Genomic DNA, 12175 nt, shown 5'->3' with positions numbered 1-12175 from the left:
TGTTCAATGGAAACACAATGTGAACTACTGCCTGAAAAATTATCCCTCCTGAAAGTGACTTTATTCACCCACCCACCACTGGATGAAATACCATAGACTTTATAAATACTTTACAGGGAGTCTGTACCTTATTTCCCCATGCTATGCCCACCCCAATATTGTACTCTGTTGTATATATTTGTTTTGCCTATATATGGCTGTAAATGTATGTAGCCATATACCTACGTCTGTATATTTGGTGTACACACGTATATTATAGATTGTTTGGGATGTGGTATGTGTATATATTGCTAAATGTATATGCAATCGAGCATGAAAAATTTTTAAATGGATATATATCTTTTAATTTATTATTATTATTTTTACATCTAATTCTTTACCCTGGATATTCACACCCTTTTCCTTCTTTATAAGCTATTTTAATTAAGGTTTTCTTCAATTTTTATAATATGATGATTTTATGCCACAATTTGTTATTTCCTGCAACCGGTTATTGAAAAGACCAACGAAACAAATCCATTTTCAAATGTGTTTCTATCAAAGTAATTGTATTTCTGTCTATAATTTTATCTTGCTCCATTCTAAACAAAAAAAAATTGTGTATGTGTGTGTGTGTGTGTATATATATACATACACACATACATACATACATACATAGATATGAGGGGGTGCTGAAAAGTTCCTGGCTTTAGGATATTGCAAAAGGCCTGGTTGGAAGCCCAACCTTCTGAGTCCTTTTACAGGGCTTCGAAATGCCGAAGGACCAGTGCAGTAAGTGTGTGAATTAGAGAGGGGAATATGTTGGATAAAATCATAATTAACTGACCCCCCCACCCATATTTTCTTTTACCCAAAGCCAGGAACTTTTCAGCACACCCTTATGTGAATGAGTATGTGTGTGTGGGTACACGCACAATGGGTTTCTTTCAGTTTCCATCAACCAAATCTACTCACAAACCTTTGGTGAGTCTGAGGCTATAGTAGAAGACACCCACCCAAGGTGCCATGCAATGGGACTGAACCCAGAACCATTCAGTTAGGAAACAGACTACTTACCACACAGCCATGCCTACACATAAGAAGTGAGATGCTTACAACATCCAGGTTTCCTTAGTAGTCACCCACCGAAGTACCAACTAGGTTTGATGTTGCTCAACTTTGGTGATCAGACAAGAAACAGTGCCTTGAACATGCTATATATAAAATAATTCATATAAATGTTGATTGTTTGATTTCTCTTGTTATGCCTTATAGAGAAGGGGAAAGAGATATACAAAGAGTTAACATAAAAGGCACAAGATGAGAGCACATACAAAGCTTGGTGGAAGACAATGAGTAAATGGACACTACAAACACAGTGAGGACAGAGTTATACAAATGAGAAATTTATTTTATTCAATTTCATTTTAAGGTAATAAATATTTTTGTCTAGAAAATTAGTATTTATATCAACTTTTGCATTCACACCATGAAATTTGATAAACATTCAATTATAATTATGGTATGTATGCCTCATTTCCTGACATTAGCCACTGTGACAAATATATATATACATATATATATATATACATATATATATATATATATATATATATATAAATATATATATATATATATACACCCTCCACACACACACTGGCAGAATCAATCCATTTACACATACATAGTCAGTTTATCTTTTTTGCACAAACATCATCATCATTGGTGTTTAATGTCTGCTTTCCATGCTGACATGGAGTAAGATGATTTGACTGAGAACTGGCAAGTTGGGAGGGTGCACCAGGCTCCAGTCTGATTTGGCAAGGTTTCTACAGCTGGAGGCCCTTCCTAACGCCAACCACTCAGAGAGTGCTTTTTATGTGCTACTGGCACAGGAGCCAGTCTGGTGGTACTGGCATTGGCCATGCTCGAATGCTGCTTTTTACATGTCACTGGTATGGAAAGCAAAGATGCTGCTGCCAACATATGTAAATGTGCATCCTTTGAACATCTTGTAATAGTTTTAAACAAGTGTCATAGAAGCAGCAAATCTTCTCTAAGAACATGAGAATATTACCTCATTTTGAAACAGTTCAGGGTTAACAATAGCAAGGGCATCTGCATGTGGACATTCTGCTAAAATGAACCCTATACCACCCGTGCAAGCATAGGAAAGTGGCTGTTAAAGCAATGAGGACATATGTGTGTGTGTGTGTGTGTGTGTGTGTGTGTGTGTGTGTGTGTGTGTGTGTATATATATATATATAATACACACATATATATATACAGGGGTTGGACAAAATAACGGAAACACCTCGCATCATAATTTTGAAATATCTATAAAACCGTCAAAAGCTTGTTTATTTTTATGTTTTTTTTTTTTATTTATTATTAGTGTTGCTTAATATGTTTTGTTAAAATTGCTGTTTCTTTTCAGATATCATCAGGAAAAGGTAATTAAAATTCACTAAAATGACAGATCTATCGGACTTTCAGAGAGGTCAAATTGTTGGTGCTCATATGGCAGGCGCTAGAGTAACGAAAACAGCCAAAATGTTTGGTTATCAAGAAGTATTGTCTTGAAAGTAATAACAGCTTTTGAGAAAGAGGGGAAAACTTCCTCGTCAAAACAAAACTCCGGAAGAAAAGCAAAACTTGCAGATAGGGACTGTCAGACTCTTACGCGAATTGTTAGAAAGGATCACAAAAGTACAGCTCCCCAAATTACTGCAGAGCTTAATGACCACCTCGAGAACTGTTTCCATAAAAACTGTTCGCTGGGAGCTGCACAAAGCCAGATTTCACGGGAGGGCTGCAATCAGAAAACCACTACTTGCAAAAACAAACATTGCAAAGCGTTTAGTGTGGACTAAAAACCTACAGAATTGGTCCCTAGAATAGTGGAAGAATGTTATTTTCTTGGATGAGTCATCCTTCACCTTATTTCTGACCACAGGCCAAGTATACGTGTGGAGACACCCAAAAGAAGCATTTGACCCAAACTGCCTTCTTCCAACTGTTAAACATGGAGGAGGATCTGTGATGATTTGAGGGGCTATATCTTGGAAATCTGCAAGCCCAATGGCAGAATTAATAGTCAAGACTATTTAAGCAATTTATCTGATCAAATTCATCCTATGGTTGCAGAACTGTTTCCGGAGGGAAACACAATCTTTCAGGATGATAATGCACCAATTCACACAACTAAAGTTGTTACTAAATAGCACGAGGAACATTCTAGTGAAGTCGAACATCTTATCTGGTCATCACAGTCTCCAGATCTCAATATTATTGAACATTTATGGTGCATTTTAGAAAAACAAGTAAGGAGTCAATATCCTCCACCATCATCACTACAAGAACTGGAGACTGTTTTAGCTGAAAAATGGACAAAAATTCCGTTGGAAACAACTCAAACTTTGTACGCGTTCATATCTCGTAGAATTCAAGGTGTAATTACTGCCAGAGGCAGTCCTACTCCATATTAAAATAAATGTCTTAAATCTTAAGCTGTTTCCATTATTTTGTCCAACCCCTGTATGTGTATATATAAATATATATATATATCAACTTGCTATAAAAGCAGGTAATAATTTTACCTTGTACTTATTCTTAGTGCGAGGAATATTAATGCAGTATATGGGGATTGGACAATAAGCTTAAGCCAGTGTCATCAGTGGTTCCAGAAATTCTGAACTGGAAACTACAGCCTAGAAAACAAGCCTCATTCTGGAAGATCTGTAGAACTCAACGAGCACGTCCTGCAAACCGTGATGGAACAAAATCTGGATTTGGTCATTCAACCATTCATCAACACCTGTGTGCCATCGGAAAAGTCAGCAAACTGGGTCAATAGGTACCTCACAAACTTTCCAAGTCTAGTCACGTACAGAGAGCGAATGTGTGCTCTTCTTTGCTGTCACGTCTCACAAATGAACCTTTTTTGGACCGAATAATGACTGGTGATGAGAAATAGGTTCTCTATAAAAATGTCAGGCACTGAAGACAATGGGTAGGGAAAGGAGAAACACCGGCACCCCAGGCTAAAGAAGATCTTCACCCACGCAAGGTGTTGTTATCTGTTTGGTGGGATATGAAAGGTTTAGTCCACTTTGAACTTTTAAGCTCAAACCAAACGATACCAAAGGAGATCTACTGTGAGCAGCTTGAGTGGCTTAAGTCAGTGCTAGAAAGAAAACGACCATCTTTGGTTTCAAGACGAAAGGTGTTCTTCCATCAGGATAATGCTCAGTCACATAGTGAGGATGACATCCCAAAGGCTGGAGCAGTTTGCATGGGAAACGATTCCTCATCCACCATATTCGCTGGACATTACTCCATCTGCTTATCATTTATTCCGCAGTCTTCAAAACCATTTAAACCTAAAAGATATGGATTCTGTAGACGAAGTCAGAACAGTACTGGAGGAGTATTTTTTTTGTCACAGACAAGTGAATTTTGAAAAAGAGGCCTTGCAAGTCTACCAAATAGATGGAAGAGCATTGTAGAAAATGAAGGAGAGTATATTTTAGATTAAAAAAGAAATTTGTTTAACTTAACTTTGAAAAATAAAAGTGGTATGAAAAACCACATTATTTATGGCCTCCCAAAAATCAAAAGCAAAATTGTAGTTATGGTCGATGCCAGTGCCACCTGACCGGCTCCCTGTGCTGGTGGCACATAAAAAGCACTATCTAAATGTGGTTAATGCCAGTGCCGCCTGACTGGCTCTCGTGTAGGTGACACGTAAAAAGGACTCACTACACTCTTGGAGTGTTGGCGTTAGGAAGGACATCCAGCTGTAGAAACCTTGCCAGATCAGATTGGAGCCTGGTGCAGCCTCCTGGCTTGCCAGTCCTCAGTCAAACTGTCCAACTCATGCCAGCATGGAAAGCAGATGTTAAACGACAATGATGATGACGATAATGATGATATATATAAATATATATATATATATATATACGCACACACACATTTACTTATATACATATACAAACCTATTCATATGAACACACACACACATATATACACATACACACACATTCATTTATAATTGGTAAAATAAAGAATTATTTGTCAATGAAATCTGAATGAATCCACCAAATTGAGAACTCATCTCCTCACAGAAAACATTAGGGTCTTACAGATAGGCAGGCAATGGGTCGCTGGTTTTTGTAGTTTTTACATCTTTTACTTGAAACCTCTGACCAAAACTGATAAGGCTGTTAATTCAATTTACTATACAACCCAATCCCCAATCCCTATTAATTCATTCTAATGTGATCCATCCTTAACAAAAATGACCTGCACTTTTGTAGAGAGAATTCTTAGGCTTCTGACAGTTTGGATGATTTCATGATCACTTCAGCGCTCACAGCTATCTGCAAAAGAAAAAAAGAAAAAAGAAATATCTAAAATATATATTTTGTTGTATTTTATTTTCTCAACTGCTCAATCAGCAATGTTCCTGAGAATTCTCATTTTGGGATCTTTTCTTGTTGTTCAGCCTCAGCTCAACTAGAACCGAAAAAACAGATGATCAAAGGCATCATTCATCTGATTGATCCCTGACTCCCTTTTTTTTTTTTAGCTATGATTACATTATAATGTAATCTTGGTGTATCCATGACTACGTCACCTAATGTGAGTTTCTTTACAATTGAAGGAAATTGCCACGAAAAAAAGCACCTAATACACTCTGTAAAGTATCTGGAATTAGGAAGAGCATGCAGCCATAGAAATTATGCCAAAGCAGACAATTTGAGGCCAGGCAGCTCATTGGCTTCCCAGCTCCTGTCAAACCATCCAACCCATGCTAGTAGGAAAATCAGGTGTATGATGATGATGATGATATGTATGAATGTATATATCATCATCATCATTTAACGTCCGCTTACCATGCTAGCATGAGTTGAACGGTTTGATTGAGGACTGGCAAGAGAGTAGGCTAAACCAGACTCCAATCTGATTTGGCAAGGTTTCTACAGCTGGATGCCCTTCCTAATGCCAACCACTCTGAGAGTGTAGTGATTGCTTTTTATGTGCCACCTGCACAGGTGTCAGTCAGGTGACACTGGCCACAGTTACGATTTCAATTTCACTTGACTCAACAAGTCTTCTCAAAACAGAATACTATTTGAATCTTTTTACCTTACTTTTGTGTTGTTGTTGTCAAGCACTGGGCAATCAATCTCCAGTGTGCGACTAATTTGCCAAAAACAGTTTCATTTTTGATACTATCCTGTCCTGTCATAGCTTTGATCAGTATATGTAGGGTATAGTCAGTTGCTGAAATGGTCAACACAGCATTCCTTCAAGCGTTATACATATTGAGAGAAGCCATTTGTTTACCCCTAACTTTCTTAGAGACCCCCAGTAATAAAACGAAGGATTCTGTTGAAGGCTTTCTCCAGATCAATGAATGCCAAGCACAATGGTTTACTTTTAGCTAGATACTTCTCCTGTAGCTTTGTCACTAGGAAGATGGCATCTGTAGCACTCTTCTCTGGCACAAAAACCAAACTGCATCCCCTGCTGTCAAATTCCTAGATTAGTTTAGTTCCTAATCAATTAGGCGATAACTCTCTCTCTCTCTCTCTCTGTTCCACCAGTTCAATACCTCTATAATTGTTTGTATCTAAGGTATCTCCTTTACTCTTGTAGCAACTAACTACAATACTACTTACACTGAGGATGACACCTCTCTGGATAATCTGATTAACTATACAAGGGACTAGGTCATATCCTATTCCACCAAATAGCTTAAGCATCTCAGCAGTGATTTCTGATGGTCTAGGGGATTTTCCCTGTCTTCAAATCCTTTATTGCCTCATCTCTCATACGGCTATCCACTCTGATGGATGGTCCCTCTGTTGAGGGTCAAAAGACTCTTTTCTCATGCACTCTCCACATTTAGCAACCTTTCACAATAGCACTTCCATACCTCTTTCTTCTCAGGTTTGGAGCCTGTCTTTTTGCTTTTATAACTCTGTCTATCTCCTTCTTTCACCACCATGTCACTCTCAGCCTGACCAAGACTATAATACACCATCCACAGATTTGGTCTGAAGCTCTCAGTAGGTCGTCCTGCAAGAACATTCAGTTGTCATCCATACTATATGTCTCTAACTCTTCCTCCTTCTCAGAAGTTTCCTTTAAAATGTCTTAATTTCTGCCGGTTTGCTGAGTCTTCAAACTTCCATAACCTCTTTTCGCAGACCAGGTTGTTCCTCCAAGTCCCTCTATCTAGAAACGTAGGATTAAGTGGTGCTTCTCAGGCAAATCAGCTGACATCACCTTGTACCCTTTTCTGCAATTCCCGATTCTTCACCACTGCCTACAGTGGCAATGGATGGTATTTTTGTGTCATGACTGCCTCTTGACCAGATGGCCTTGGAGTGGTGCAACCCCTGCAGCTGCAATGTGTGTTCAAGCTGTTGAAGTTCACTAAATCTTGCAATTTGCATCAGTTCATGCAGATAACTGCACACTTCATTGATTATTGACAAAATTTATAACTTTTTATAAATGATCCTTGATCAGAACATAGCTTAGCAATACATGATGTGTTGTAACAATCTCTATTAAAGACATGGATGAATGTTATGTCAATGAATTTACTAAACACTAGTTTCAGTCTATTTCTTGAAAAATATTATCATTTTTTATGGTACAGCTACATATCATCATCATCATCTTTATGTTCATTTTTTCATGCTTGCATGGATCAGACAGAATATGGTGAAGCAGATTTTCTATGGCTGGATACCCTTCATGTCACCAATCCCCCCAGCAAGGTAACATTTCCCCAAGACCAGTTTTTCACAGAAGACTGGAAACAAACAACATTGCTTGTGTGATGATGATGCTTATTTACAAATGTCTTGTGATGTATGAAAACTCAAGTAGTGCAGTTCTCCTGAACAACAACATTGGAGAATTCTTCAGGATAACAGTGGGTTTTTGACAAGGACGTACCCTCTCTCCAATGTTTTTCAGCATCTTCCCAGAGAACATCATTCTGGAGACACTTAAGACTGCCACCTGTCTGTTTCTATTGGAAGATGGTCCATTTCCAACCTGCACTTTGCTGATGACATTAACCTATTAGGAAGCAGCAGAGCGCAACTACAGGAGGTCACCACCAGACTGCAAAAAGTAGCAGAAGTATATGGGATGAAGACCAGACCAGAAAAGAGCAAGATCATGGTTAACAGGAACAACCAAGACACAGCAATCAACATCATGCTCAATAGAGAGAGAGAGAGAGACTTGATGAAGTGGATCCCTAACAAGTACCTAGGATTCACTTTGACCAAAGACAGCAGATCTCAAAAGTGGATAACAACAAGACTCAGTTCAGCCTCTGGTGCCATGAAAAAGCAGAACAACCTCAATCAAACTCTCTAACCCATACCAGCATGGAAAACGGACATTAAACAATGATGCTGATGAAAATAATGCCTGCACTAATATGCATGTTTCACCTAATACAATAAAATTGTATATTTACAAATCAGTGCAGATAAAGGAAGAAAGCTTATCAGATCACCAGAACATCATGGTCGTAGCAATGCCTCACCCTAAGAGTTGCATATTAGAGAAGACATGTAAAATAATTTTATTATACACTGAAATTATTATAACATGTTGAAAGGCTGCAAAACAGCCATAATCCTAAAAATAACAAGTGGTTAAACAAATATAATCACCTCTCATACTTCTTGACTTTTTTCGTTCTATACACTCCTTAGGAAATAATTGCATTGATTGGAACTCCTGGATTTCAACTGCAAAGAACTCTGCATTATCTTCCTCTATAGTGGATTCCTGTGTGGTCTGCTAGCTGGATTTGCTAGAGAAGCTTTCCATGATAGCAACATGATTCTTTGAATCTATATAGTGCACTACAAATTTTTATACATATATATATGCTGGTAACAAAGGGCCTCAGAATGAAAGGTAGACTGTATGATGCCTGTGTGTGAACAGTCATGCTACACGGCAGTAAAACATGGGCTGTGACTGCTGAGGACATGCATAGGCTTGAAAGAAATGAAGCTAGTATGATCTGCTGGATGTGTAATGTCAGTGTGCAATCACGAGAAAAGTTGGGCATAAGAAGCATCAATTGTGGTGTGCAAGAGAGACGACTACACTGGTATGGTCATGTGATATGGATGGATGTGGCCAGCTATGTGAAGAAGTGTCACACCCTAACAGTGGAGGAAACCTGTGGAAGAGGTAAAACCAGAAAGACATGGGATAAGATGGTGAAGCACGACCTTCGAATGTTGGGCCTCACAGTCAATGACAAGCGACCAAGACCTTTGGAGATATGTTGTGCGTGAGACGACCCGGCTAGCCAAGTGAGATCATAGTCATGGCCAATGTTAGTGTCTCATAACTGGCCTGTTTAAAAGCACCTTTCAAGCGTCAGGCAATATGCTGTGCTTGAGAAGACCTGTTGAACCAAGTGAAATCTTAGTTGTGGCCAATACCAGTGCTGGTGGCAAGTAAAAAGCACCATTCAAGCGTGGCTGATGCCAGTGCTGCCCGACTAGCACACATAAAAAGCACCATTTGAGCGTGACCAATGCCAGTGCCGCCTGACTGGCACCCATGCCAGTGACATGGAAAAGGCACCATTTGAGCATGGCTGATGCCGGTGTCACTTGACTGGGTCCCTGCTGGTGACACATAAAAAGCACCCATTACACTCTCGGAGTGGTTGGTGTTAGGAGGGGCATCCAGCTGTAGAAACTCTTGCCAAATCAGATTGTAGCCTGGTGCAGCCTCCTGGCTTGCCAGTTCTCAGTCAAACCATCTGACCCCTGCCAGCATGGAAAGCGGACGTTGAACAATGATGATGATGATGATGATAGATTTATATCTTTTGGTGTATATTGTTGAAGGATGTAAAAATCAGTAAAGACACCCCCATCCATTCCCAACTTGCTTATGTTGCTGTTTCCATATGAGTCTATAGACTGATCCACTGGCAATTTCTAACTCACAATATTGCTTGGTTTCACACACTGTTCTATAAAATACAAAACATAAAAAAATAATGTCAGTAAAAAAGATTATTTCAAATTTCAACTCACTTTTTCAAAGAAACCATTATAGTCTTTCAATTTTTGTTCAGCTTTTATCAGGTTCTTCTGTCGCTCACATACAATGGTTTGTAACTGTTTGTTCTCTTCTTCCAATTTACTCAACATAGTCTGTAAGTTGTCTCGTAATTTCATCTTTACTGGCATCAAGTGTGCACGGATGTCATCATCAACATTACCTGTAGGACGCCTGGCAACAGTAATTAACTTGATTAGCAGTAAAACATAAAAACACTGCCCGGAATTGTTACCTGAGGGGTGTATGTATGGATGTATGTATAGATGTGTGATTGTGTGTGTCAATCTCCCCATTCTCTCCTCTTTTCCTACTAGGGTAGCCAAATATCTCTTCTGCAGTAAGACACCCCTCTTTATCCCTCTTTTATACTTCAGCCTCTCAACTGGCAGAAATGAGAGTGAAACCACTTCCCACAGATGCACTCCCTCTCCCAGCTGAGAGGTTTTCGTTTCACAAGTTACTTGGCAACCCTGCTAGTGTTTGGTGCCACATAAAAGGCACTCAGTGAACTCTATAAAGTGGCTGGTGTTAGGAAGTGCATCCTGTCATGAAACCTGCGAAAGCAGACAACTGAACCTGGTGCATCTCTCTGGCCTTGCCAGGCCATGGTTTATAGTTTGTAGGGTTAAGCAGTTTTCCCTGTGACATAGCATGAGGTTATGTACAGCTGCAGGGTTAAGAAGTTTTCTTAGCAAGTATGTGGTCTCGTGTTCAATCCCCCTATACAGCAAGTGTCTTCTACAGAGCCATGGTTTCACATTTTCTTTCTGAGTTCGAATTGCAAGACAGAAACAGCAGGAAAGCCATTCCAAGCATGCTTATGTGTGTGCATATCAAAGCAGGGCTTCCACTAGCAAACAAATATAAACAGGGCATTCAGTAACTGTTTGAGATCCCTGTGTAGTCAGACAGCCTCTTGACTCAATAGAACACTGACAATGTGACAGCTGGAAGGAGAAAGGACAGCATTGAAATCACTTGGCTAGTATTCATTTTCAGCTGAGAAGATTGGAGCAACATGAAAAGGAGTGCCTTGCTCAAGAACACAATGAAGCCATAGCCTTGCAAGTCTGAGCGAAACACGAACAACCAACCCCAGACATCTTCAGACATGGAATAAACATGTCACATGGTACTCTTCCCTCCCTGGAAAACGAAAGAACTGTCTCCAATATTTCACTGGTGTCTTATCAACCATGAAAACATGAAAAAGTGAAAAACAAAGATGATTCAGGTATTATATCTTTCTGTGTGTGTGTACATTATATATATGTGTGTGTGTGTGTGTGTGTGTGTGTGTGTGTGTGTGTGTGTATATATATATATGTGTGTGTGTATATCATCATCATCGTTTAACATCTGCTTTCCATGCTGGCATGGGTTGGACAATTTGACTGAGGTCTGGAAAGCCAGCAGTTGCACCAGGCTCCAATCTGATCTCGACTGGGCATTCAATAGTCACCTTACCAAATGTTGCACAACCTCAAATTTTAGGTCCAATAAAGCTTGCATTATATCTCACAGACCCTCTCCACCCAAGGGCATCCAGCTGTAGAAACAGCTGGATGCCCTTCCTAATGCCAACCACTCTGAGAGTGTAGTGAGTGCTTATTATGTGCCACTGGCACAGGAGCCAGTCAGAGGACACTGGCATTGACCACATTCGGATGATGCATTTTACATGCCACCAAAACAGGAACCAGTCAAGGGATACTAGCCACAGCTACAATTTTGGTTTTACTTGACTCAACACGTCTTCTCAAGCATACCACATCACCCGATGCATCAAGGGTCCTCTTAAATGGGCCGGACATGCAACACTGGCATCAGTCATGGCTGCAGTCTCACTTTAGTTGCCAGGTCTTCTCAAGCACAGCATATCTCCAAAGGTCTCAGTCTCTTGTCATTGCCTCTATGAGGCCCAACGTTCGAAGGTCATGCTTCACCACCTCATCCCATGTCTTTCTGGGTCTACCTCTTCCTCTGTTAGGGTGTGACACTTCTTCACACAGCTCTCCTCATCCATACGCAACACATGACCATACCAGTGCAGTCATCTCTC

The 12175-nt window shown here is 39.7% G+C and overlaps 1 protein-coding gene across 1 annotated transcript in view; it reads right to left on the bottom strand.

The window, feature by feature from the left end:
• Positions 1-1364: 1364 nt before the first annotated feature.
• LOC106870745 (polyamine-modulated factor 1) overlaps positions 1365-12175 on the bottom strand; it is a 28580-nt gene continuing 17769 nt past the window's right edge. Inside the window, exons 4-5 of the mRNA XM_014916935.2 lie at positions 10086-10284; positions 1365-5360 (exon numbers count right to left, since the gene is read on the bottom strand). Coding sequence (XP_014772421.1) covers positions 5307-5360; positions 10086-10284 — 253 coding nt within the window. The 3' untranslated portion in view covers positions 1365-5306. The remainder of the gene's footprint in view (positions 5361-10085; positions 10285-12175) is intronic.

This window comes from Octopus bimaculoides, chromosome 2, assembly GCF_001194135.2.
Source record: "Octopus bimaculoides isolate UCB-OBI-ISO-001 chromosome 2, ASM119413v2, whole genome shotgun sequence".
NCBI classification, from domain to species: Eukaryota; Metazoa; Mollusca; class Cephalopoda; order Octopoda; family Octopodidae; genus Octopus; species Octopus bimaculoides.
The sequence above is the reverse complement of the archived record's forward strand: the minus strand, read 5'-3'. Positions and strand labels throughout refer to the sequence as shown.